This window comes from Lygodium microphyllum, chromosome 3 (assembly GCF_053477565.2).
Source record: "Lygodium microphyllum isolate KBCC chromosome 3, Lygodium_microphyllum_v1.1.10, whole genome shotgun sequence".
In the NCBI taxonomy this organism is placed as follows: Eukaryota; Viridiplantae; Streptophyta; class Polypodiopsida; order Schizaeales; family Lygodiaceae; genus Lygodium; species Lygodium microphyllum.
Window position 1 is genome coordinate 112,669,504 of NC_141137.1, and position 26,177 is coordinate 112,695,680.

The 26,177-nt window shown below is 39.5% G+C and overlaps 1 protein-coding gene across 1 annotated transcript; it reads left to right on the top strand.

The window, feature by feature from the left end:
* Nucleotides 1-1,745: 1,745 nt before the first annotated feature.
* On the top strand, nucleotides 1,746-18,758 carry LOC148038770 (U3 ribonucleoprotein (Utp) family protein). The gene is made up of 9 exons (XM_087674615.1): nucleotides 1,746-2,169; nucleotides 12,669-12,990; nucleotides 13,072-13,544; nucleotides 14,852-15,082; nucleotides 15,296-15,640; nucleotides 15,794-16,897; nucleotides 17,408-17,539; nucleotides 17,642-17,828; nucleotides 17,925-18,758. Exons 1-9 carry the CDS (start codon nucleotides 1,894-1,896, stop codon nucleotides 17,930-17,932), a joined length of 3,078 nt encoding a protein of 1,025 aa, XP_087530741.1. The 5' UTR covers nucleotides 1,746-1,893; the 3' UTR covers nucleotides 17,933-18,758.
* The last annotated feature ends 7,419 nt before the right edge of the window (nucleotides 18,759-26,177 follow it).

Sequence of the window (26,177 nt, forward strand, 5' to 3'; positions counted from 1 at the left end):
TTGAGAAACACCTTGTTGTTAAATTAGCACCTAGGTTTTATGAACCTTTCAAAATAATTCACAAGATCAATGACAATACATTTAAATTAGAACTACACAAATATTGGAAGATTCATAATACTTTTCGATTCAAATTGTTATGACCTTTTAGAGGCCAATTACTCGTCCACCCTGTCTACGAAAACCCTCATTTGTTAGAAGAAGAAACCGAAATCCTTGAACCTGACATTATTCTAGACACTAACTTTATGACCACTAGAATTGGCCGTAGATGTTCTAGATATTTGGTTAAGTTTAAAAAACATCCTATTGAAGAGGCCCAATGAATGCACGCTCGCGACCCAAGTGATTACCCCTCACTGCTCACTCCACATTGAGCTAATAGCAATTGAGGACAATTGCTATCCCACCCTGGGGGTATGATGCCAGGAGGCATATTCCATGGTGAATTTTGTGATTATATTTATTTGTCGAGACTCGTATACAAGGTGGATTCCTTGAGCGAGAAGTTAACGGGGACGCTTGTCCTTTTTGGGCGTCGAATTAATTTAATGTGCACGTGGATGATTTCATAGCGGGTGATTTCGTAAAATATATATTAAATTAATAGACGTTTACGAGTTTAGAGCGTGCACTTAAATTAAATTAAGTTCGGGACAGAGTTCCAATCTATTTAATTATTTTTTAGTTGAAGACTACTAAGTATTCACTTTTGTTGGGTTTTATCTAAATATTTTCTAACAATTATAAATGCTTCAGTTGATGTATAGAGCAAGCGGCAGTGGTGTTGGGTAGCACGGGTTGATAGCATGAATCCAAATGCCTAGAAGAATTACTATTTTTGATGGGCGCACGCCTTATCACTAAAGGCGTGACGCCAATATTTATTCAATTACGCTTATTTATTAAAGTGCTTGACAAAACATTTATTAGCTTGTATGTGTAAAGGCGCTCGGTTAAATTCCCTTTTGCTTTTATGAAGGTTTGTAGAGTTCTTTGTTCTTGGGGACCTTCGGACATTCACTACGCATGCATATAACATCCACTCTGCGCACCAAGTTGAAAAACGATAATATAGAGAAATAAGACCAATAACTTCATTTATGACATAAGATGCAGAGAAAAGGATATGCTACTTAATGAAGTTGAAAAAAGAGTTTAGCAATGTAAAACACAACCCATTAAAAAAATAAAAAAATACAATCAAACCTACCAACCATTCGATGATAACTTTTAGGCCACCATAGAAGGAATAAATGATAACATAGACAAGGCTAAGAGATTGGAGCACGACAAAATCATGAAAAAGAATATAACTATTGTAGGTTATAACAAACCATGCGGATAGTTGGCAAGATTTTTTTTTTTTTTTTGAAGAGGAAACTTAATTTAGCATATTTCTTTAACAAATTTAAGTAGATTTTCATAACCTAAGTGAAATATTCAATAACTTTCAAAGCAAAATTGCTAGTTTTTCAACATCTATAAACTTAATATGCTACTTTCATTTGATTTGAACTGTTTTATAGACTTCTCACAATTTCAAATGTTAAACTCTTATTTCCAAGCAACAAAAAGTGAAGCATACTCTTCCAAATCATCGAAAAATAAAAATTTTGATAAAAATAAATCTAATATATTACCACGTGTTTGGCTACACACGTAAACCTAGTTTCCATTGGATGAGGAAAAGGTTTTTCATCAAGAGGGGTGTGGACTGAAGGTTTGGGCAAGTTTATCGAGCAAGGAGCAAAATTCCTGTTGGTCGGCCATTTACAAATAAAAAGGAAGAAACGATTGTATCAACCACCAAAGCAGCAAAACCCCACCTCCCCCTCCCCCTCCCCCTCCCCCTCCGACAACACACCTGCGTGTCTGCCCGAAGCGAGCCAAATGGGTCGATCGCAGCAAGCAAAGAAGAAACAGAGCAGGCACAAAGGGCCTCCTTCTCGCGACAACGCGAAGAAACGTGCAGGCCCTCGCCTTCCCGCCAGCTTGCGCAGGGATCTCTCCGCCCGTCGCTCCAATCCAGAAGCCGGTGCTGAAGCCGGCCTTCCCTCCTCCGACGTTTACGAGTACGAAGAGAACGATGCGCCTGAAGAAACTCATAGAAACCATCGTTATGACGATGTCGATCGTCTGGAGTACGAATTGCCGTCAGATTTTGAGGTGCAACCTTAAGCTTTTTCGCTTCACGTGCCTATGCCTGTGGATTTGTTCTAGAGGGATGTATAACGAGTCATCTGCGGGCTTACATGAATCCAGAAATGACTTTTTTTCCCAGTCAGCTTTAGCCTTTTTGCAATGATTTGGCGTCAAAAGATGGGAACAGGTTGGAACATATCTTTTTGAAAGAAAAATTTGGGAATAACTCTGCCAGAGAATGGGTGTAAGGCCTAGAATTGCAGATGCAATGATAACATTGAAAGATGCTGATTAAGGTTCTGAGAAACTTATTTGTACACGTCGATGTATTGGCATGTCTATGATTGATTTTTGTATAAGGGCGTTTTGGCTGCCCATCTATGATTTTTTATATTTGGCTTGGGAGGCTTTTTAAGGCAACAATCTAAAGAAGAGTGGCACTCTGGATGGTCTCCTTGATCTAAGGATTACTGCGAGCTAGGAGATACCAATTTCGGACTGCCAAATCTGGATTCTCTTTGAGCCTCAGTGCTCCCCTTTGTTTTCAGTCGGAGACTTGGAAATTATCTTAATTTTGGGCAAAACATGCAAAGCAATGTAGGTGTGTGGCCTGCTAAACTCTAGTGATTGACAAACTTCAAAATTTTGATCAGATTGATTGGAGATCTTTGAACATTGAACTAGGAGCGGACTCATTCAGGCCTATGAGTCAGTGGCTTTTATCAGACTGGTATGCATCAGTGAGGGTGCCAGAATGGGTAGAAGAATGATGAACAGTAGGCTGAAATTGGAGAGAGTGTAGGTCATAATTGACTGGATGAGCAGCTGCCAAAATTGCTGTCTAGCCTCCCACATGGCAAGATCGCAATGCACTCAGTCTAGACAGTGTGAACACTGCTACAAACTGAGTGATAAAACTTGAAACTGAAACGCAAATGCATAGAAGGCTGTCAGAGCTCCTCTGTCTCTGTTAGACTTTGATGATGCTCACAACGAGGAGATGACAAGCATGAATATGAATAATGCTAACACCTCCTCTATGATCCTGGGAGTGGTTGAGACCAAGGATGTACATATGATGAAGTATGGAGGCTTGAGACAACAGCCTTGTAAAGATGTTTGCTGCATTGTTTGCCCTAGGTTAGTAGACTCATCTCCAACTTGGACTTCAAAATCTCCTCTCAAACATACTGGCACTAAACCTTAATGTGCTTTGTGTGAGCATAAAACATGGGTTTTTTGCAAGAGCAAGAACACTTTGTTTGTCAACCTAAAGTAAGGTAGATCTTGCCTAAGGTCAATCTCCACAAGTATGCAGTGGAGGCAAGTTGCCTCCTAAGCGATGGAACACAATGCTTGATACTCAGCTTTGTGAGGAGAATACCTTAGGGTTTGTAGGAAAAATACAAAGTATGTACAAACTCAACTATAACAATTGAACTCATAGAGAAACGTAAGAAAACTCAAAACACAAAAGTGTGGAGTAAAAGATAATGAACTGAACTGAATAAAATAATATATGTTCAACGAGCGAAGAAAACCTCAAACCACTCAATTGAACTCATAGAGAAACGTAAGAAAACTCAAAACACAAAAGTGTGGAGTAAAAGATAATGAACTGAACTGAATAAAATAATATATGTTCAACGAGCGAAGAAAACCTCAAACCACTCTCTCTGGGTGTAGGTTGAGCAGAGAGAGTCGATGGAGACAACCTTTAGATGACCCCGAAGCTCTTAGTAGATATGTCAATTCATGGCTAAGTTTGTGTAGATGATTTAGGAGGCTAGGCACCTTGATATTTTAGGCATTTTGTTTAGCCTTTCTTATGTGTTTTGTGGCATTTTATGCTAGTCAACAAACATTTAATGTTGGCCGACCAGCCCATATTTATGGTTGATATTTGGCCTATTTATTGTCAATCTCTCCTCCTCATTCATTCATTATCCAATAGGTTCCTTATGGAGAGAGGAGCCAATGCCAATGCCTTCATAGCCATTGGTTTTGCATTGTCTCATGTCTTGGTATATGGATTCCATTTCCTGAGCATTCTGAGTTCTCTTCTCTTGTAGTGTTCTTCTGTCTTGTATTCAATAGTTTATTTCAGCAGATGTATATGCTTCCATTGCTGCATCCACTTCTGACATGGTATGAGATTATAGGATCTAGGTTTGTGCTATTGTTTTCTACTGATTACAGGTCTTATTTATCTATTCTGATTAGTCGACTTGTTGCTACTTGATTCTAGCTTGTTTGTCAACCATTGTAGCCTGTGTTTTGTGCCTAGCACCTTGCGCTTTCAGATTGCAACAATTGTAAGCCCTATAATTGACAGTGTGTTGAATTAATTGCTCGAACAATTGTAAGCCTTGTAATCGTTAGTGTGCTGCATTAATTACTCAAACAACTTGTGTTTTTGGTTTTTTGATTCTAATTCTAGCTGGGCGATTGTTTCTATAGGCCGTTTTTGTTGTTTTTAGTAGTTTTTTGATTGAGTTTTCATCATTTTGCAATAGTCGCCATTCTTTTCTAATCAAATTTTTCGTTACATTGCATGTGAACTCTCATTTTGTGAAGTCTTTGCTGTTGGTTTTGTTGTATTCTCTCTATGTATACCTTCTATTCTCTATCTTCCTATCCTCTCCAGGTGGCTTCTTCGTATACTTCCATTGATGATAAGTTACATAGACTTGACTATCTAACATGGAGTGTTGCCATGAAAGCCTAGTTTGTGTAGAAGTAGATCTGGTATATTATTTGTGGAGCTATTCCGTGTCCTTAGTATCCTTTTTTACTTCATGAGGACAATCATGAGGAAGTTGTGCTTACATGGGATACAGAGGATATTATTAGAAATTAGTCATCCCCTGAACTAACATTTTGTAGTCAGCTATCTTGGAGGTAGTCTCGGAGGGCATTACTCATTATTCGTGTTAGTCATTGGGTATTTTTAGCAGCCACAATGTACAAGCAGTTTCATTAGGCCGATGATAACGCCACGTGGTAGTTGGAGGATTGGTCACTGATTATTTTATTCATTTCTTATATAGTTGGCAGCTTTTTGATCAAGTCGGTCAGTTTTACTAGCCGTTAGCATTATTTTATTGTGTTATTTCCTCCTATTTAGGCCTAGTTGGAAGCCTGTCTTCTTCACTTGCTTTTTTAGGTGTTGGTGGGAGAGATACCCCTTGAGGAGATACATCAACAACCCTTTTACATTTGCCTTCTTCATTTTAGCATTTATTGATTGCAAATTTCTACGTTCTTCTATCTCTTTTCTCTCTCTCTTTCTCTCGTGTTTATTTTCTTTCTCTTGCCCATACACTTCTGCATTTGCTGCACTTTGACATGGTATCAAAGCAGTGTAGAAGGGCTGATTGATCGTGGGTAGACTTGATTGGGAGGATTCTTTGTGACAAAAGTTTGAGTTTTCAGCCTTTAGAGGCTGCAATGAACAGGTTGTGCGTGGAGCGAAGTTGCTGTTTTTTGTAGGTCCTTGTTGTGCGTGAAGGAGGAAAGGCTACGTTTTCAGCCTTTTGTTGCAGATTTTGAGTTTTCATGCCCTTGGCAGGTGAAAGTCTTTGGGGATGAGTAGAGGAAGCCCTAGTAGGCACCGGCATCGTGCAAAGAGTCAGAGGGGAACTGCCCTTGTTTTTGTGCAAGTCATTCTATTTACAATGTCGATAGAAATTGATGCAGAGTTTTAGGCTATTATGGACTGTAAGATCCCCATGTTACATACTTTTCCTTCAGATCAAAAGCATGACGGGGAGAATTATCGCATTTGGTGCGTAATGACACCTGCTATCTTGGAGTCTTATGATTTGGTGGAGCTCATGACCGAGGCTATAGACCATCCTATAGCTCTTGATGTCCCCAAGCTTTCTTCAAATGAGAAAGCCGAGTTGACGAAGATACATGCGCATTTGGATAAATTGAATGCCTGCATTTGTTCTTTCCTGAAACCAACCTTTATTTTTGGAAAGGGTGGTAATTCCTTGATCAAGCACTTAATTACAACAGTTAGCAAATAAATACAAATTGAAATGTACAATTTACCTTAATAATCTTGGACAGTAGACACCTTGTTGGCTCCAAAATTGGTGCCCCTTTCGGTATTTCTTTAACTTCAATTGCCAATGGATGTATTACAATCCGAGATTCCACGATCTCCTTGGTTGATCCGTAGGCCCCTTACGGGTCCAACAACAAGCAAATAAAGTGGGCAATTTGCCCCTTGATTTTCACCCAGGACTTGCCCTAACTAGACCTCAATTGGCCAAATGTTGCCTCAAATTTACAATGGATGGTTGGGCATTTGAAATCCTTGATAATTTACGAATTTCATGTGCTGATTTCAGCGTACGATGCCTTGTTCTGATGGCACAGGTCTTGAGGTGGTTGCTAAACCCTAATTTTTGCAAACATTTACGGTTTACAATAGAAATAGCTTTGCTTTGTTGTCCACAAAATATGGTTGAGTTCTTGTGAGAATGGCTAGGAACTGTTGAGATCTCCTAAGAATGGGTTGGAGACGGTGATAGAAAGCCAAGATGAGGTAGAAATCTGATTTTCTTTGCGAGAAACCCTAAAATTTACTTGCTACTTGCTTTACCTTGCATTTAATGTAGTCACCTATTGCTAGGCGCTTCCAAAATGTTGTCACCTGATCAGCAATGCTGTTGCTAGCCCCTAGAAGGTGTCTCTTACTGTTCCTTGCTTGTTGAGGCCCCCAAATGGTTGTCTTTCGCAGCAAATTGCTATTCTTTGATCAGAAAATGGACAAATAGCTCCCTCCCTCTCTCTCTCTTTCCTAGGTTATAAACTGGGTAAATGGTTGAGACCCAACCCCCAAAAACGTTTTCTTAGTTTGCATGGGTATTCATGCCAAGTGGCAGCCTTCTAAACTTATTTTTCTGTATTATTTCGATATTTAATTATTTTTCAAAATTTAATAATTCTGAAAATTAATTTTAGTTCTTTTGACCTTGCCCAAAATTAAATGTGCCAATTCGTAATTAAATTGGTTAGGTCATTTGCAACTTGGAGTGGTCCCAAAGCTTTGTTGATCCTTAGATTTTCATTAATTAATTAATTAATGCTAGTTCATGAAATAATTGCCATGTGCATCACATGTGCTAAACAACCTTGCACATTTGACGAATTTCTTAGTCAAATATTATTGGCAAAATTAGAGTATCTCTAAATGTCACGTCCCCGTGACATTTGCTCTTTTTCTCTTGTGCTCTAGTCATCATTGCTCACATCGAGCACTTGACTGTGGCTTGGGATATATAGTTGGAGCTTGATTAGATGTACAATCGGATGATCGTGATGAAGCGGGTGTCTCTGGAGGTTCAGATGAGGACTTTGAGTCCTAACAAGTCTTTTTCTATGCGATACCATGTCAATAAGCTTTGGCAATTACAAGTGCAGGTTCAAAATGAGGGAAGGTGATTACATTGGAGGATATGGCGATAACTCTTCTTTCTCAATTACCGTCTCGATTTAGCGCATTTTACTCTACCTTGGTTGCTTTAGGGCAGTCAGAGACTCGTCGTTGGAAAGAGTTGGTTTCTATGGTTTTGGATCAAGAGGAGCAATTGAAAGAACAGAATACTTCCAAATGGGAGGCATTGGCAGGTTAGTTCTCTTAGAAGATGGGAAGGACCAAAAGGAGGAGAATAAGTCTAAGGAGGACAAAGAGAAAGATTCCACTTGTCACATTTGTGGCAAGTCAAGTCATTGAAAGAAGGATTGCCCCGACAAGGAGAAGAAAGACAAGGAGAAGAGGGAGAAGTCTTCAAAGAATTTAGGAGTGGTGGTTGCTCCCTATCAGCTACCTTCCTCCACTTGGAGGTGATTGAGGCATTGATCCCTAGGGCTCGTGATGGTGTATTATCGGCCCCACACCCTCGAAAGTGGATTGTTGATAGTGGTGCTTCTAGGTACATGAATCTTTTTGCAAGAGGTGTTACCCGTTTTTGGCCTTCACATGGACAGATCCTTGTTGGCGATAGCTCTTCTATCCCTATTTAGGGAAGGAGTAATATGCAGCTTATTCCATATGGGTAGGGTGGTGCCCATACTTCAGAGGTGCTTTATATGCTAGGCTTGGGTTACCATTTGCTTTTGGTACACAAGATTTGTGACCTCAGTCTCTTGGTTGAGTTTGACGAGGGTTCCTTTTGGATTCTTGATCGTGGATCGAGACAAGTGCTTACTTCTAATTATGAGGAGAGTGGAGTCTACAAGCTAAGGTCTCCTTTTGCCTTTACCTCTCTTTTTCTTACCTCTCAAACATAGTCTGAGCTTTGGCATGCTTGGTTTGGGCACCTTAATTATGATTACCTTTGCAAGGCTTTTAGGGGACAGCTTGTTCGACATTGTGGTGACCTAGCAGCCGTGTGTAGCTTGCGTTCGTGGAAAATAGCATCATGATGCCATTCCCAGTAGGGCTTTGATGCAGTTTTTAGTACCCTTGGAGCTTGTATTTCATGCTGATTGTGGATGATTTTAGCAGGATGACATGGGCTTAGTTTTTGTAGCTGAAGTCGGAGGCTTTCTCCCATTTCAAGGATCAGTTACTCTTGAGGAGAATTGATTAGGCTAGCAATTGAAGACGTTACGATTGGATAAGGAGGAGAATTTGTTTCTAATGAGGTTACTTATCCACTAGGAGTTTGCAAACACAAATACACCTCAAGAAAATGGCATATTGGAGTGGAAGAACTGAAGTGTGATTGAGATGGCTCGCACCATGATGAAGCATAGACAGACACCTTAGTGTGTTTTGGCCAAGGCCGTGGCTACTGTAGTCCACATCCTTAATAGATCCCCTACTTCAGCCTTTGTTGGTATGACACCCTATGAGGTGTATTTTGGGTCTAAGCTTGATGTTTCCTATTTCAGGGTTTTTGGGTGTGATGCCTATATCCACATCTCAAAGAGACAATGTGATAAATTTGAAGCGGCTTTCCAAAGATAGGTGTTTGTGGGCTATAGCTTGTAGTCCTAGGGTTACTAATTGTATGATCTTGTCAAGTGGGATGTCTACACTAGTCAAGATGTTCAGTTCGTGGAGGTTCCAGTCTTAGAGGGAGGTGAGGAGCACCCTGTGCTTGGAGATCCATGAGATAGTTGGGCTCTAGTGATTGTACCTTTGGAGCCCGCACCTCGTGGAGATGCTTTCGTTTCAGATGAGGATACTACTTCCCCATTGGCTTCCTTGATTGAGCTGCCACCGGTGGATGTTCCAAAGACTTTAGCAGATGGTGCCCACCAATGGGAGATCCGGCCACCTCCTCGTTGGGCTCGATTAAGGAGTTCCTAAGGAGTTGCAGCTCATGGGATGGACTGTAAGGGTCTCGGAGGAGCGAGATACATACTACCGAGCTTATTTATACTAATTATTGTTTGATGACCCGTGCCATACAGGATAGGGAGCCCACCTTGCGAAGGAGGCTTTGCAGTCACATCATTGGAAGAAGGCTATGTTGTAGAGGTTGGATGCTATTGAGTGGAATGACACTTGGGATCTTGTGCCTTGGCCCGTTTATAGGAAGGTGATTGGTGTCAAATGGGTCTTCATTAGCTTAATGTGAAGTTGCCTTTCTCAGTGGTGATTTGAAGGAGGAGATCTATGTTGAGCAATCTCTTGGCTTTTCCTCATCAGATGGATAGGTGTATAGGTTGAAGAAGGCCCTTTACGGCCTCAAACAAGCTCCAAATGCTTGGAATAAGAAAATAGACTCGTTCTTCCAAGGGAAGTTGGGTAGTCGACGTTCCTCTTTTGATCCCCAGTTATATGCCCACACCTCATTTGGGGGACACACGTTGTTCGTGCGTTCTATGGATGATCTTATTTCGAAAGGCCATACCGATAAGGTTAAAGAGACTAAGACGGCACTACATAAGGTGTTCGAGATGATGGATATCGGCCTTTTTTATTTCTTTTTGGGCCATGAGATTTACCAAACTCCGAGGGGGATTTTCATCTCCGAGTAGTGTTATGTGCAGGAGCTTTTGGCCATGTTTGAGATGGAAGGACGTAAGGCCATTTCTACTCCCATGGATCCAAATCGAAAGGCTATGGCCCATGTAGATTCTTCAGCAACGGATGCTATTCGTGGCAATTGATTCAGTCCTTGATTTGGCTTCTTCATACTCCGGTTGATTTGTGCTTTGTTGTAGGTTGGTTGGCCAGGTTCATGAGTGAATCCCAAATGGTACATTGGAAGGCTGCTATGAGGATTTTGCAGTTCCTACGGGGGACCCTTGATCTTGGTATTCACTATCCAGTAGGTATTAGAGATTCACCTTTGGTTCTCATCGGTTGGATAGATTCAATTTGGGCTGGAGATGTTGATCAACGGAGGTCAAAGATAGGATATTGTTTTACTTTGGGTGCAGGTGTTATCTTGTGGAGTAGCAAGCAACTGCCCCCTGTTGCTCTTTCTTTCTCAAAGGCACAATATTGAGCTGTGTGTTCTACTACATGTGAGACGATATGGCTTTGGAGGTTACTTGGAGAGCTTGGATGTCCTGAGATAGGTCCTATGACACTTCATTGCGACAACGAGAGTCACATTGCTTTGGCACAAAATCGAGTGTTTCATGCTAGGTTGAAGCACATTGAGATTGAGTACCATTTCATTCAGGAGAAAGTCTTGGATGGGACCATTGATGTGGTTTATTGCAAGACGGAGGATAATCTCATAGATTTGTTTACGAAGGCACTTCCTCAGCTTCTTCTCCAACAACACTCTAGATCCTTGAGCCTGACGCTGCGTCCAGGATCTGAGAGGGGGTGTTAGAGATTAGTCATCCCTTGGACTAGCATTTCTCAAGTTGCCATTGGTATAGTTAGTTCTCTCAGAGGTACTCTTGGAGGGCATTATTCATTATTCGTGTTAGTTTGTGGGCATTTTCAGCAGGCACAATGTACGGGCAGTTTCATTAGGCAGGTGATGATGCCATGTGGCAGTTGGAGGATCAATTACTGATTATTTTATTCATTTCTTATGTATTCGGCAGCTTTTTGATAAGGCCTGCCAATTTTGCTGGCCGCTTGCATTATTTTATTGTATTATTTCCTCCTATTTAAGCCTAGTTGGCACCTTGCCCTCTTCACTTGCTCTTTCAAGCGTTGGTGGGAGAGATACAGCTCAAGGAGATACATCAATAGCCCTTGTATTTTTGCCCTCTTCATTTTAGCATTCATTGATTGCAGATTTCTGCGTTCTTTTGTCTCTCTTCTCTCTCCCTTTCTCTTGTGTTCATTTTCTTTTAGTCTTGTCTATACACTTCTGTATTTATTGCACTCTAACAAATACCTGTGCCTATTCTGCTCTTCTTCGATCTATTTCTAAAGAAGTTCTACCGGCGGTTACCTCTTGCAGGACATCTTTCGAAGTATGGTTGAAGCTTCAGATGTTGTACAAGGTACCTTCCACCATGCGTGCAGTGACACTTAATGGCCATCTCCAATAGATGAAGTTTGAGCCCACGGATACTATTCAGCCATATTTGCTCTATGTTACATAGGCACATGACCAATTTCGACACATGCAGTTTGCCTTTCTAGAGGCACATCTTGTAGGGATGGCACTCTATAAGCTCCCTCGGGAGTTTGATGGAGTAGCCAATGCTTTTTGGCCACAGACTACTTTGTGAGCTTCACATATATGTCCTTGACACTGCTTGAGCATGAGGCATGCTTGCATCTCTAGGGCAAGCATCCATCTCATTATGGAGGATTAGGTGATCTCCTCTAGAGGCTGTATTTACTACTACCCACATCTTCAAGACTTCATCTGCATTTTCTTCCTCTCCAACTACAATAGCATCCTGTGATGTTCAATCTTTGATGGTGTGCTACTTCTGTCAGAAGTGGATGTAGCAATGGAAGCTTATACATATACAATGATCCATGGAAATAGGCTGACCTGCTGTCACTGAACAAATAAATAATTAAATAATAATGGGGAATGCTACATATGGAACTAATTGCCATACTGGAACTGGCCAACTGAGTAAAACTGCAGTCCACCTGTGCATAAATGCTGCCCGACTATCATGACCAGCTGCCTGACTGCCATGAACAGGAACTGATCCTCTAACGAATTATTGGAAGTGTGATATAAGCCATTTTGTTCAGTCATGTGCAATTGCATAAAAAGGTGTTAGTTCTTATTCTGTCATTGTTCAAATCTGGGGAAAGTTTGTATGTGTCATACTACTCCACTGAAAAGCTAGTTGAATGTGCCATACTAGTTGACTAAATGCTTGCAAGGACATTATCTGGCATTGACTTGTTGAGGTTGTATTAATCATGATCTGACATGATGATTTGGTGAGTAATCAACTTAACATTTCATGTGCTCCTCATGATGCATAAATGCACTTTGGATAAATACTGCAAAGTAACAAGTTAACATTTATTTATTGCTGCCTTTTTTTTTGTGTCTTCTGCTTGGTAGCTGTTAAAGCTATTATCATTCTGTTATGCTGATGTTCTTTAGGACGAGGAGATAGATGAAGAAGCTGCAGATGGAGGTGGTTTTCAACGTCCTGGCAGGTATAGTTCTCGTTATAGTGATGATGAGGATGATGATGAAGAGGAGGAAGAGGAAGAGAATGAGGAGGAATCTGAGGATGATGTGGGCCAAGATGAGGAAGAAGCTGTGTCTAACGATGATGAGGTGGTGCACATAGGAGCAAAGCCAGATGAGGGTCCATCTTCTGAGCAGCAGGAAGAAGAAAGTGGAAGTGAAACAGATGACTCTGTTGATGATGACAGACATCAGAGAATGATTGAAGCTGTGAAGCAAACAGTTCATCTTGGTAATATTAAATGACACTCTTATCGTGGCAGTGTTTAATTGTCATGGTGCAACTGTTCACACTTGAATTCTGTGATTGCAGAAAAAAAGAAAAAGCGTGCTCCTCTATTGTCTGAGGCTTATCCAGAGTCAGAGTTTAATATCAACCCTCCTACAGAAGCTCACAGATCAGAGCAAATTACTGTGGAAGATTTGATGGCCTCCTTACAAGGCACAACTGGTTTTGGTTCTTTACGTAAACGGATGCAGCATTTGCAGAGAAGAGCGGTTGTTGTAGATGCACCATTGCCTAAAGTTGTGCAAGAGAAGATAAACAGACAGGCAGGTTATGAAAAAACAAGGGAGGAAATTTCAAAATGGCAGGATATCGTGAAGAGGAACAGGGAAGCTCCCACTCTTGTCCTCACAAAACGATCCAATCTCACACCAGAATCCACTGCTGAACTAGCTGCTAAGTTTGAGCCTAGCACTGATCTTGAAAAGGAAGTTGCTCTTCTTCTTCAAGAAGCTGGAGTTGCTGATGGGGCTTGTGGTGACTCCCTTGGCTTCAATACGGTACGCAGGTTTGCAATAATCAGAAAGGAAGGTTTTATGTGTTAGTCAATTTTCTCATGTTGATTTTCACTGAAGTAGTGTCTTTTCATTAAATTTACTCAACCCTGACACAATTGCATTCACTGAAGAGATGGATCATATACTTTCAGTTTCAGTTTTAGACTTTTGGGTCTGCAGTGAGTTCTCATTTACTCCAGTGATAAGGGTTGTTCTAGGTTTCCATTTCTTGCAAATATGATCTAGACAGTTGCTTCGGATTTTGAATAAAATTTGGTTGAGCCATGAAGTGAGTGTAACTATTATCTATTCAGTAAGTTACTTTTGTCCAAAAGAAGTCAGCTTTGATTCTGATATTAACACAAGTAGAATGTACTAAGTTAGTCAAACATGATATCTGAACGAAAAATTTGGACAAAAAAGTTGTAAGGTTGCACTTGTGTGGGAGAAGCCCACTGATGTGTAATCAATCTCGTCAACATTCATGCACCAGTTTGTGATTTATAGAAATTAATGAAATTCTTAGCCATTGGAGGCTTTGATGTAGCAGTTTGGTCATCTCTTGCTTGTGAGATTTATTATTGAGTTAGTGGGGTACATTAGGACCTCTGTTCATTGAAACTCACAGATGAATGTACAAGCAGTTAAAACCTGTTTAAAACTTTAAAGTCTTGCTTCAACTCTGACTTACATTCAAAAGAGACAAGAGACAATTGTCCTGCCGCCTTGGCCCAGAACAATTGCTCCCTCCTTCAAGACATCAGAATGCAATGTCATATCCACATGTGTCCCAAGCTGGTTATATCATGATGCAAGTGACCATCAATCTTTGTCACTAGATCACAATCTTTAAATATAAAGTCTTGATGGAAATCTAATTGCATAAAATCCCTGGACAGGTGATAGAAAAGAAAGTTGATCACTTGTGTGCATGATGTATGACATGAATTTAGTACTTCCTAGATTCGGAAAACTATGTGAGATTTGTCTTTGAAATAACAATTAAACTTTTTCCTTGACCACTGGGTTAAAGTTACGATTTCACAATGCATGTGTTAAATTGGAGTTCGCATGCCTTATATTTGCTTAAGTGGTAAGCAGAATGCACCAGAAACATAGTTGTGCTGCTTGATTTTTTTTGCTGCTCAAATGCACCAGCAGCTTCAAATTATGAATTCTTAAAGGGTCTTACAATGTCACTAATGTACACTTTCCTTATGCTAGAATTAGACTCTGGTTTTGAAGTCTGGTTGTAAGTTAAATGACCTTATTGACCAACCTTTTTCTGTTTTCGATTTTGGAAACTGTAGCTTACGGTAGATGAAGTGAAGGAGCGGCAACAGAGACTGTCTAAAATGCGCAATGTGCTATTTTATCATGAGGCAAAAGCAAAACGGATGAAAAAAATAAAGTCAAAGACCTTCCATCGATTATTACAGAAAGATCGGAAAAGCAAATCAGGTTTGAATGCTGTAGAAGATGAGTTTGATCCTGCTGCCATGCAAGAAGCCGCTTTGAAGGCTGAATACAAGAGGGCTCAGGTAACACTTAAGGACAACTAGGTTTTTTTACCTGGGATACTGGTCTTCAAGATTCAAGAAAAGATATTGCACACAAATGTTAAAATTCACAAGAACTTGTTTCAAGAAAGTTAAAAGTGGTCTACTCTCTTGTCAGTTTTGGTTCCCTTTACTTCAACAACCTGTGCTTGTCAGAACAAAATGAGTTGCTCACTTGCCTTGTCTGTTTTTTAGGAACGCATGACTTTGAAGCATATAAACACATCTCGGTGGGCTAAAAGAATCATTAAAAGAGGCTTAAAGGCAAAAGATGATGGAAGTCGAGAAGCAATTGCAGAACAGCTTCGCACACATACAGCATTGACAAGGAAAATACATTCAGCTAATAATGCAAGCTCGAGTGAAGAGAGCTCTGATGATGAAGGTTCTGACTCAAGTCCAGAAGAATTGGACAAAGAGAATCCCTTGAGAAAGAAGCCTAGGCTTTTGGCCAAAGCCAAAGTAGAAACTTTGAAAGTGTTAGAAGGAGATGCAGAAGCTGAAATCCCCACAACCGGGCTCTTTGCATTGCCTTTTATGGTAAGATTCGATACTTGTTTTCACAATATAGTAGCAAGGGAATGTCATCTATCACGAGGACAATAGTATGGTCACATGCATGATTGGACAGGGATGGTTCTTACATAAGTGAAGATAACCATGCCTATTTATATGTGTTAAAATTCAATGCAGGCACGTGCCATAGAAAAAAAACGCAAGCAGGCTCAGAATGAGGCCCTTGCAATGCTGGAGCAATTAGAGCACTTAGATAATGGGAGTGATCTTTTCAATGAAGAGGACGGAGACACAGATCATAATGTAGGACCTATGCCAAGGAGGCTTGGATTTGGAGAGATGGCCAATCAATTATCTGAGAATGGTAAAGTAACTGAGGTGGAGCCTGACATACTAGTTGAAGAGGGCAGCAGTGAGGATGACAGGGCTGCTGAAAAAATGGTGGAAAGGAGTATTTCAATAAAGAAGAGTAAAGCTAGAGCTAATGGTGATTCAAAGAAAGCTGATTTGAAGAGAAAGAAATTGCTAACAGGACTGCCACAGGTGACTGATAGAAATAATGAAACTGAAGATGCTTCTGTCCAAAGGGAAGCTTATGAAATCGATAATCCATGGCTTTTTGGAGATGTGAATGGAAACTTTAAATCTGTTGACGAGAGTAGACTGCATAACTCAAGCAAAGATGGCAAATCAACAAAGGGCAAACAAGTCTCTGGCAGACCAAACCTTTCCATGGACCCTCAAGCACCACTTATCACTGCTGTCAACAGTGAAGTTGTCACAATAGCTGGGAGTAAATCTATCAAGAAAGCTTGTGCTGTGGCAGACGAGGGAAATGTGGTTCAGAAAACTGAAAAATCTCAATCTACAAAATCTTCTGGTGACAACTTGACGGAGTTGCCAAATGTGTCCGGGACAGTCAGTAGCAGAGACAGTGAAGACATGTCTGAAAGTGAGACAGTTACAGCGAAGGGTTTGGAGCCTCTTACAGGGAATGAATCTCAGGCAGAACTCATTCAGCGTGCATTTGCAGGAGACAATGTAGAAGCTGAATTTGAACAATTGAAATCCAAAGTACTAGATGAAGAAGCACCCATGGGGGAAGCCTCATTGAGTCTGCCTGGCTGGGGGCAATGGACCGAGGTGCAAAAGAAAAAGGGACAGCCCTTATGGTTGATCAAAGAACAGGAAGAACTGAAGAAAAAAAGGCAACTTGCCTTGGGCAAAAGGAAGGATTCCAAGCTCAAACATGTGATCATTAGCGAAAAACTGGACAAAAAGGTAACATATTCTCAATTTCTCGTTTGTGCAGGTGTATACGTGAGGGCTGGTATGTGTGTTGGTGTTTGCATCAGTATTGACTTCTAATTTGCTCTGTTTATTTATGGGTATATAGAGTTGACATTTTAAGTCACGAAAAAGGCATCTGTTTTTGGTCAATTATAAAACAAGGGGAGAAAAGGCCTGATAATTGATGCTTTGAGAGCTGTATGTATAACTTGACAACCAGTTTGACAGATGGTAACGGGTCTCTGTCCATTCTGCATTAATGTGTGTGCACGCCTCTGCATGCTCATGCTTGCATGTATGTCTGTGGGTACATGAGTTCTTGGTTGTGTGGGATGTGTTTGTGCTTTGTGGCTGCTTATGGTTTCGATTCAAAGGTACAAGTTTTCTCGCAAATGTGAATGTGAGTGGCCTAATGAAGTGGCTGTCAAATGCTGGCAGCAGAGTCTCTCTGTGAAGAGAGCTGGGCTTATCTTGCGTTCTGTTTTTGTTGATTGGTAATAGGCTGAGAAGTTTGCATCCTCCTCACTGCCGTTTCCATATAATTCGAGAGAAACATACGAGAGAAGTATTCGAATGCCAATAGGTCGTGAATTCAACACTGATGAAGCTTTCCGTGACATGATTCGTCCATCGGTGAGGATATGGATATCTTTGTTTGTTGATCAAAAGTTGTCAATGATCTCAGAGGCAAAGTTATTGGCATCACACTAACCACTGAACTTTTTTGGTCTCAAGGTTGTCAAAGATACTGGTAGAATTATCGATCCAATCAGGTATACAATGTCTAATTCTAAGCATGGAGATTCAGCAGTTCTACTGTCAGACGAGAAAAGGAAAGGTGGGAAAAAGAGACATGATATCCCATTTGAACAGAAAGAAGCTGGCAATGTAAAGTTTACAAATTCAAGGAAAGTCGCTGCAGGTGTGCATTTTCCTCTTTATTGCAATTCATACCATTTTAAACTTTTGAACCTTCTTTTGTTAATGTGGGCTTGATATGTGATATATTACATTGTAGGTGTATGAGTAAGATGCTGTAAACGAATGGTGAATATTTAGCCATGCTCTATTGGATATTTGCTAGGCTTCACTAGCAAAGTTCCTTTTGTATCAAGGGGCAGCTTATTAGCTCAACCTCTCACTCTCATTGAAGCAGATTGCTGTGCTGGTCATGGGATGAATTATTTTTGCCTTGTTAAAAGGCAATGCTTGTTGGATTACTGTGCTGCTTCAATTAGACATTATCTGGTACCACTGAGTCATTGAACTAAACAAGCTTTATACCTTGGCGACATTGCAAAAAGCAAAGGCAAGGGGTATTGTGTCCTGCCTCTTGAGGTTTCTGGTAGCAAGAGCTGAGTCGGTACAAATCCTGGAAAAGGATGTCTTTTACTCATGCAGCTGTCAATATTGTTAGAATACAGAGTGAGAGTTGTTGAATAGTTCTCTCAAGAAGAGTAGAGCTGCCAATGTACACTGGAATGTCTGGTCAATTTTCCCAAACAGATGAGGTTCCAAAATTGTAGGTCATCTTCACAATCAGGTCAGGTTGAAATGTTAAATCACAGCATTTTTTGTATCTTTTGCATCTGTGACAAGGGTTTTGTGACAAGGGTTTGGGAAATATATTCTCTTCAACACATATGATCTTTTGTATTCTATATCAAGGGAAAATTCAATCATGTACATTAGAATTGGCATAGTTTATTTCTAAAGAGGTATTCCGCTTCCTCACCTTAGGTTGAAAAAAAATATCAACCAGCTGTAAGATGAAGCAAACTGGCCTTTTACCGAAGCCAATTTTGTGTGCTTGTGACTTCTTAAAAATCAGTTCAGCTTTTTTCAATTTCAAGGTGGTATCAGAAATTAGTGTTAGTATTTACTGTGTAAATTGTGATAGAACACACACACACACAACCAAAACCCCCCCCCCCCCCCCCCCCCCCTCTCCATCTCGGATGTAAGGAGCAGCCTCTCCATATCTACACTTGTACTGGTCTCTTTAAAGTATTGATGTTAAGTCTTGTATTATTTTGATCCTCCATCTCGGATTCATGGGCATTTTGTGTATTTGCCAACACCACTTATCTCGTATGTTGTATAATTGATTGATATTCAAATTTTATATGCCTTACAAGATTTCCCTTTATATGGGTTGTGTGATATTGCATTGGCTCTTTTTTACACACAGGCATTGGAACCATTTATTAAGGATTTTTGAATCAATCAACTAACAAAACACGTGGACTTAAGAGTTTAAATTTAACCTTATTCATGTTTGTACTTACACATTCCTTAAAAGGTATGGTATACTATGTCGAAGAACCATCAGTACCCTACAAAAAGAGACCATTCGACCATTCTTTTGTACTTAGGGTATTATAAATGCATGAGAATTTGAGTCTTGCCCACTTTCTCAGTACACATCTACTTAAGTTACACCTATTCTCTCAACAATTCTTACTAGTGTTTTGTGCGCGCTTCGTGTGCATAGAATGCTTGGCCATTTCATGGCAGCTTTGCTGCCTCGAAGCTGCAAGCGAAGTTGCCGTCGCACGGCAACTTCACTCAACAATCCATTTTTCATATTTCTTTCTCTTTTTATTTTTTTTCTTTCTTTGTCTTCTATTTTAGTTTTTTTTTCTTCTCTTGGTTCTCTCTCTCTCTGTCTCTCTCTCTCTTCTCTCCTTGCTCTTCTTCTCTCTCTCTCCTTTTATTCTTCCCCCTCTTTTCTCTTTTCCTTCTCTCTCCTTTTTTTCTCTTTTTATTCTCTTTAATTTTTTTCTTCTCTCTCTCTTTCTCTCTCTCTCTCCTTTTCTTCTCTTTGTGCTTTTCTTCTCTCTCTCTCTTCTCTCTCTTCTCTATTTTTTATTCTCTTTTTAAATTTTATATTTTCTCTCTATAATTCTCTACATATTCTCTCTTTTTCTTCTTTTTCTTTCACTTCTCTCAGACTCTCTTAAAGTATGCAAATTTTATATTTTCCTTGTATATAATTCTCTCTTTATGTTTATGTTCTCTCTTCTCTCTTCTCTCTTTCTCTCTCTCTCTCTCTCTCTCTCTCTCTCTTTCCGCTCCCTTTTTTTTTCTTTCCTTTCTCTTAATTTTTTTTTCTTCTCCCTTTTAAATTTTATTTTCTCTCCTCTTTTAAATTTTATCTTTTCTCTCTCTCTCTCTCTTTTCCTCTCTTTCTCTTAAAAAAAGTTAAAATGTAAAAATATTTTTTTTTCATGTCTTTTCCTCTTTTTCTCTTTTTTATTCTTATTCTTATTTTCTCTATCTCTCTCTCTCTCTCTCCTTTTCTTCTCTACTCTTTTATTTTTTTCTTTTCTATTTTTTAAAATTTTATATTTCCTCTATAATTTTCTTTGTGTTCAAATTTTCTCTATTATTATTTTTATTTTTTCTCTTATTTTTTTCTCTGTCTTTGTTTTTCCTCTCCTTTTTTTTTCATTTTTCTCTTAAGTTTTATATTTCCTCTATAATTTTTTTTCTCTCTGTTCCCTCTCTTTTCTTTTCATTTTCTCTTTTTTTTTGCTCTCTTTCTCTCTCTCTCTCTCTCTCTTTCTCTTTATTTTAATTAAACAAAATGTTTATATTAAAAAGTTTAATCTAAGAGAGAGAGAGAGAGAGAGAGAGAGAGAGAGAGAGAGAGAGAGAGAGAGAGAGAGAGAGAGAGAGAGAACCTAGACCCTACATATGAGAGGGGAGAGGGGGAGAAAAATGTTTAATTAAAAAAGACTATTCTCTTTCCTTTCTTTTCCTTCTCTCGTCTTTTTTTAAAAATCATCTCTCTCTCTCTCTCTCTCTCTCTCTCTCTCTTTCATTCTATCTTCTTCTCAAAATGTGTGAAAAATTATGTTCGAAAATTTTTAAATTAAAAAAAAGCTTTTAAAATGTTTAATTAAAGAAAAATTTAAATTAAAAATTTTAATCTAACTGAGAGAGAGAGAGAGAGAGAGAGAGAGAGAGAGAGAGAGTTTTGATTCTCTTTTTCTTTGTTCCTTTTCTCTTCCTTTATTCCTCTCTTTTTTTTTTGCTCTCTCTTTCTCTCTCTCTCTCTCTCTCTCTCTCTCTCTCTCCTTATTTTAATTAAACAAAACATTTACATTAAAAAGGCCCTACGCATGAGAGAGAGGGGAGGGGGAGAAGAAAAGTGTTTAATTAAAAAAGAATATTCTCTTTCCTTTTTCTCCCTTTTTTCTCTTCGTCTTATTATTGTTATTATTCTCTCTCTCTCTCTCTCTCTTTTATTCTATCTCCTCAAAATGTGAAAAAATTTAAATTAAAAAAACTTTTAAAATTTTTAATTAAAGAAAAGTTTAATGAGAGAGAGAGAGAGAGAGAGAGAGAGAGAGAGAGAGAGAGAGAGAGAGAGAGGCCTTACGCATGAGAGAGAGGGGGGAGGGGGAAAAGAAAAATGTTAAATTAAAAAATACTATTATCTTTTCTCTTTCTACTCATTCTCTCTTCGTCTTCTTCTCTCTTTCTTTTATTCTATCTTCTCCTCAAAATGTGTGAAAAATTATGTTTGAAAAGCTTTAAATTAAAAAAATCTTTTAAAATGTTGAATTAAAGAAAATTTTACATTAAAAAGTTTACACACACACACACACACACATACACAGAACCTAGGCTCTACACATGAGAGAGAGAGGGGGGAGGGGGGAAGAATTTAATTAAAAAGGGGATGGGGAAAAGAAAGAGAAAGATTATAAGTGAGAGAGAGGGGAAGGGGTTTCAATTTGAAAAAGGAAGGTGGAGAGAAGGGAAGGCTTTAATGAAAAAAGGAAAGGGGAAGAGAAAATGAGATATTGCACTTGAGAAAGAGAGGAGGGGAAGGGGTTTTGATTGAAAAATGGAGGTTTGGAAAAGGGGGTAGGTTCAGGAAGTCCTCTGAAGGTTCAGGGCTTTCCGAACCTATAGCTAAAATAATATAGTAGTAAGATGCTTCAAAGTTTAGTAAATGTTAAATAATGAAATCATAAGTACATGTCTTTGTTGGCTTTACCACGTACTAATGAAGTACCTCATAAAACTTCACTATTGATTACACGAGGGACATGATGGTGGATGAGATTTAGTAAAAGTGGTGGTTATGGTCTCTAAGGTCTTTATTGCATTAAATTGGCAGTTCCTACTTGGTGGTTGTTTTCTTTATCTTTGCATGCAATGTGTGAGCTTAGATTACACGAGGGAAACGATCGTGGGTGAGATTTAGTAAAAGTGGTAATTATGGTCATTAAGGTCTATATTGCATTAAATTGGTAGTTCCTACTTGGTGGTGGTTGTCTTTATCTTTATATTGCATACACGAGGGAAGTGATGGTGGGTGATATTTAGTAAAAGTGGTAGTTATGGTCTCCAAGGTCTTTATTGCATTAAATTGGTAGTTTCTACTTGGTTGTCTTCTTCATCTTTACATGCCATGTGTGAGCTTAGATTACACGAGGGAAATGATGGTGGGTGAGATTTAGTAAAAGTGGTAGTTATGGTCTGTAAGGTCTTTATTGCACTAAATTGGTAGTCTCTACTTGGTGGTTATCTTCATCTTTGCATGCAATGTGTAAACTTGTTGAAGTGTAACTTGGAGGGTGTAGCTTTACCTTATGATGACAGAGATTGTAAAAGAGTGGGATAGATGGGTAGTACATGAGGTTATCATGGGAATACTTGGTTATACTGACAGAGTTATTTAAGATGTTGAGAGACTCAGCTAGGATATCTGCTATCAATAATCGAGTCTTTCTTTACTTTTCTTCTAGCTTTCATGGCTTTCCTTCTCTCTCTCTCTCTCTCTCTCTCTCTCTCTCCGTCTTTCTTTCTCTTTTGCTAGTCTTTCTCTCTCTTTTTTTCGCTTTCTCTCATGTATGTAATATTTTTCCTTCTCTCACCCCTCTCCTAGATCTCCTTCATTACAGTTGGTACAAGAGCACAGTGCTTTGATCTATTTTCTTTTTCATTCTTTTAGATCTAATTTTCTTTCAAGCAGTAAAAACCGAAGTTAATTCAGGTACATGAGTACTCAAACAAGCTAGTAGCCTTTTTTGAAGGACAAACGGGAGCTATGGCAAGAGATGGAAGTCTATTTGGAGGCAATTGTGCTAATGTAGCGTGTCGCCTTTAATTCCATGTAAATTTTAGAGGTATTAGGTCAAATTTGGAGTTGCAAGAGTCAAAGGAGGCTTAAACCCCATTTACTTTTTGAAAGAAGACCTCTCTTCTCTTGCCAAGCTGCCATGGCTTCCCTTCAAGAAATCTTGCTCTCCTCCCCTTGATTCCCATCCTCAACAACAAAGGACTTGTGATCTTACACAAGCACTCTACATGCAAAGGGAAGTAAGGTGATAACCAGCTTGGCCTTGATCTGAGCCAGAGGAGCCTTAGGAGATAGCCTGCGATTTACATTACATTTCACATTGATGTCCTTATTGCCCCACAGCCTCTAGCATGCACTCTCTTTCTCCCCTTGATGGTTCTTTCACCCAAGGCAAAACTATACTTTGTACAACTTGGACAACTAAGCTTCTACAACTTGGACAGCCATTGAAGCTTAGCCCAAGCTCTCAAACTCTTCAAGAATCCTTGGATTCTTAGCCCAGGATCCATCTATAACAAGCATTGACCAATAATGTCCAAGATTCACAGGGATTGAAGCTTCTTGAGCATCACAAGCCATCATGGGGCTGAATTTGGGAAATTTTCATCAAGAGAGCCAATCTTGCTGGACCAGCACTCAAGAGAGCTAAAGACCCTTCTATTGAAGCTCCATCAACCTCCAAGTGTTCGTGACTCTCCATTGCAAGGGATTGGGCTTCAAGGAGCGATTGGTCATCATGTATGAAGCTATGGTTTAACGTGGGCTCCATTAAAGAGGTAAATCAATCAATCTCATCTAAGTCTCATTAATTCACTTAACTATGCTCTATTCTCTTATTGAAATCAAAAGATTAGATCGAACCACTCTCTAGTTGCACTCATGCATTGAAGAAGCTCAAATTTCCATTAAGTAATCCATACATCCATGTATTCATTGTCATCTCTATCATCTCGAATTTTCATTGTAAATATCTAACCATGGATTACCTAACCTTGTTGTGTTGATCAAGTGATAGTACCTTTTTTTTGGTGGTAAAAGGGTAAGCTGATATCCACTGAGTCATCGGACTGCCAACGTTATCCCTCTTCTATCCATTGAGTTCTCCATTCCATACATCTCATGAAAAGCCAAAAATTTAATTTTCATCAATGCATTTCATGCTGGTTGCTTAATTAAAAATGTTTGCCATATATACTTCAATAGAGGAAAAAGGCTGATGCCAAGCTAGGTGGTAAACCAAAAGAGAGATGCCCCTCCCTTACCACTTAAGACCCTGAAGGGATGCACCACTCGGCTTAGGGGGAAACTTTGCCTATCTCTCGGTGATCTGGAGCTTGATACTTGTGTGTCGATGCATGTACACTCAATGATTTATTCATTTCAAATGAAAGATACCAAAATATGAGGCACATGCATTGATAAAGGCATCTATGTATCACTTTTGGCACGTATGTAATCAATGTAGATGTATGGTATTGAGGTATTCATACAAAGTACTTGTAAAGTAAATTGATATTTGGATGGATTTGGGATCATACTCAATATTCATGTATGTTGGGTACCATGATGCATAGGCTTTTCAGCTCGTAAGCCACTCAAACAATGAGAATTTAGGCTAAGATAGGTAATGTACTAGTTGTAGGAATCTCGGGTTTGTCACAGAAATCTTGCTACGAAAAATTTTGTATTGATTTTGGAAAGGAATCCTATAGCTCCTCTCAAAGAGGCACCATCCCCTTCAATTTGAATAAAAAATCTTCCCGATCAGAGTTACGGTCTAGGAGAGATTGCAATTTTTGTGCACAAAGGTCACTGTGGACAGGGTGTATATTGCTCGAGGATAGCCATAGAGATTGCATTGCCAAATTTTCTAGTCATTTTTTGTCATAAAGTTTAATAGCTCATCTTGGAGAGGGAAATTTGAATCAACAAGTACCTAAATCGGAGTTACCTACCAAAAGTTACACTTAGTTTACTAATAGTGGGTCTAGTGGATTGCACCTAGAATGGTAGGAAACAAAGGCAAGGGCAAAAAAACAAGGTAATGTATAGAGAGAGATTATTGATGCTAGAGAGCCTATAGTCAAAGAACCACATGGGGATGAATGCAAGGAAGAATCACCTGAATGGGGAGCCTACATTACCCTCAATCAAACTCTATATCAACATGAGATATGCCATGCACTAAGACACAATGACATGGTCTCTAAGCACAATGAAGTGGTATCGAAATTGGATAAGCTTATTGATGATATGGCCTGCTTGGGTAGCCCTTCCAAGATGGGATTGTTGATTGAGAAAATAGTCCTCTCCAACAAGCAAGCCATGCTTGCTCAAGCTCAAGCTCAACAAATCTTTGATAGACTCACCACTTTCGTCTTTCAAATGGCCACCAAACATTTGTAAGAAAAAGAAAGTAGAGATAGGACCGAATCGAGGTAGCCTACTCCAACCCCCAATGGTTACTCTTAGCCCGATTCAAGGAAGCCCACTCCACCTCTCAATACAAACTTGCACCCCGGTATTATTGGAAGTAGAGGCCTTCCTATTAGTAGCTTTGAAGTAGCTAGAATTGTCCAATAGGAATGAAGAATCGATGATGAGTGCTTTTCCTATGCACCCCAACATTAGAAGTCAGGCCCCACTTTTGAGTCGCTTTTAGATTCACAATGGCCAAAATGGGTAGCTTAAGACTCGTGGGCAGCATGCACATAATGGGAAACATGGCCACATGGACAACATGATCACAATGGGTAGCATGCACTTAATGGGTAGCATGGCCACAATGGACAACATGTATACAATGGGCATTATGGATATAATGGACATCATGCTTACAACAATCAATATGGCTTGAATGGATAGCCAAATGATTATGATTGGGAGATCTTGGACAAGATAGTTCTTACCAAATACAATGGCCAATCTTTGTCTCCATTGGATCTAGAGGAGTGGACGGCTAAGTTGGAGTCCTACTTCGATCTACCCAGAGACAGATACACAAAAGATACACTTTGCCACACTTCATCTCGAGGATTTTGCACATACTTGGTGGTAGTATGTAAAGTGTGAATATAAGGCTATTAATGGATGGGAGGACTGCCAGTTACATATGGTGCAAGTGTTTGTCTCTCTAGTTGAGGGAGAGTGGTTGGTTAGGAGGTGGTACCA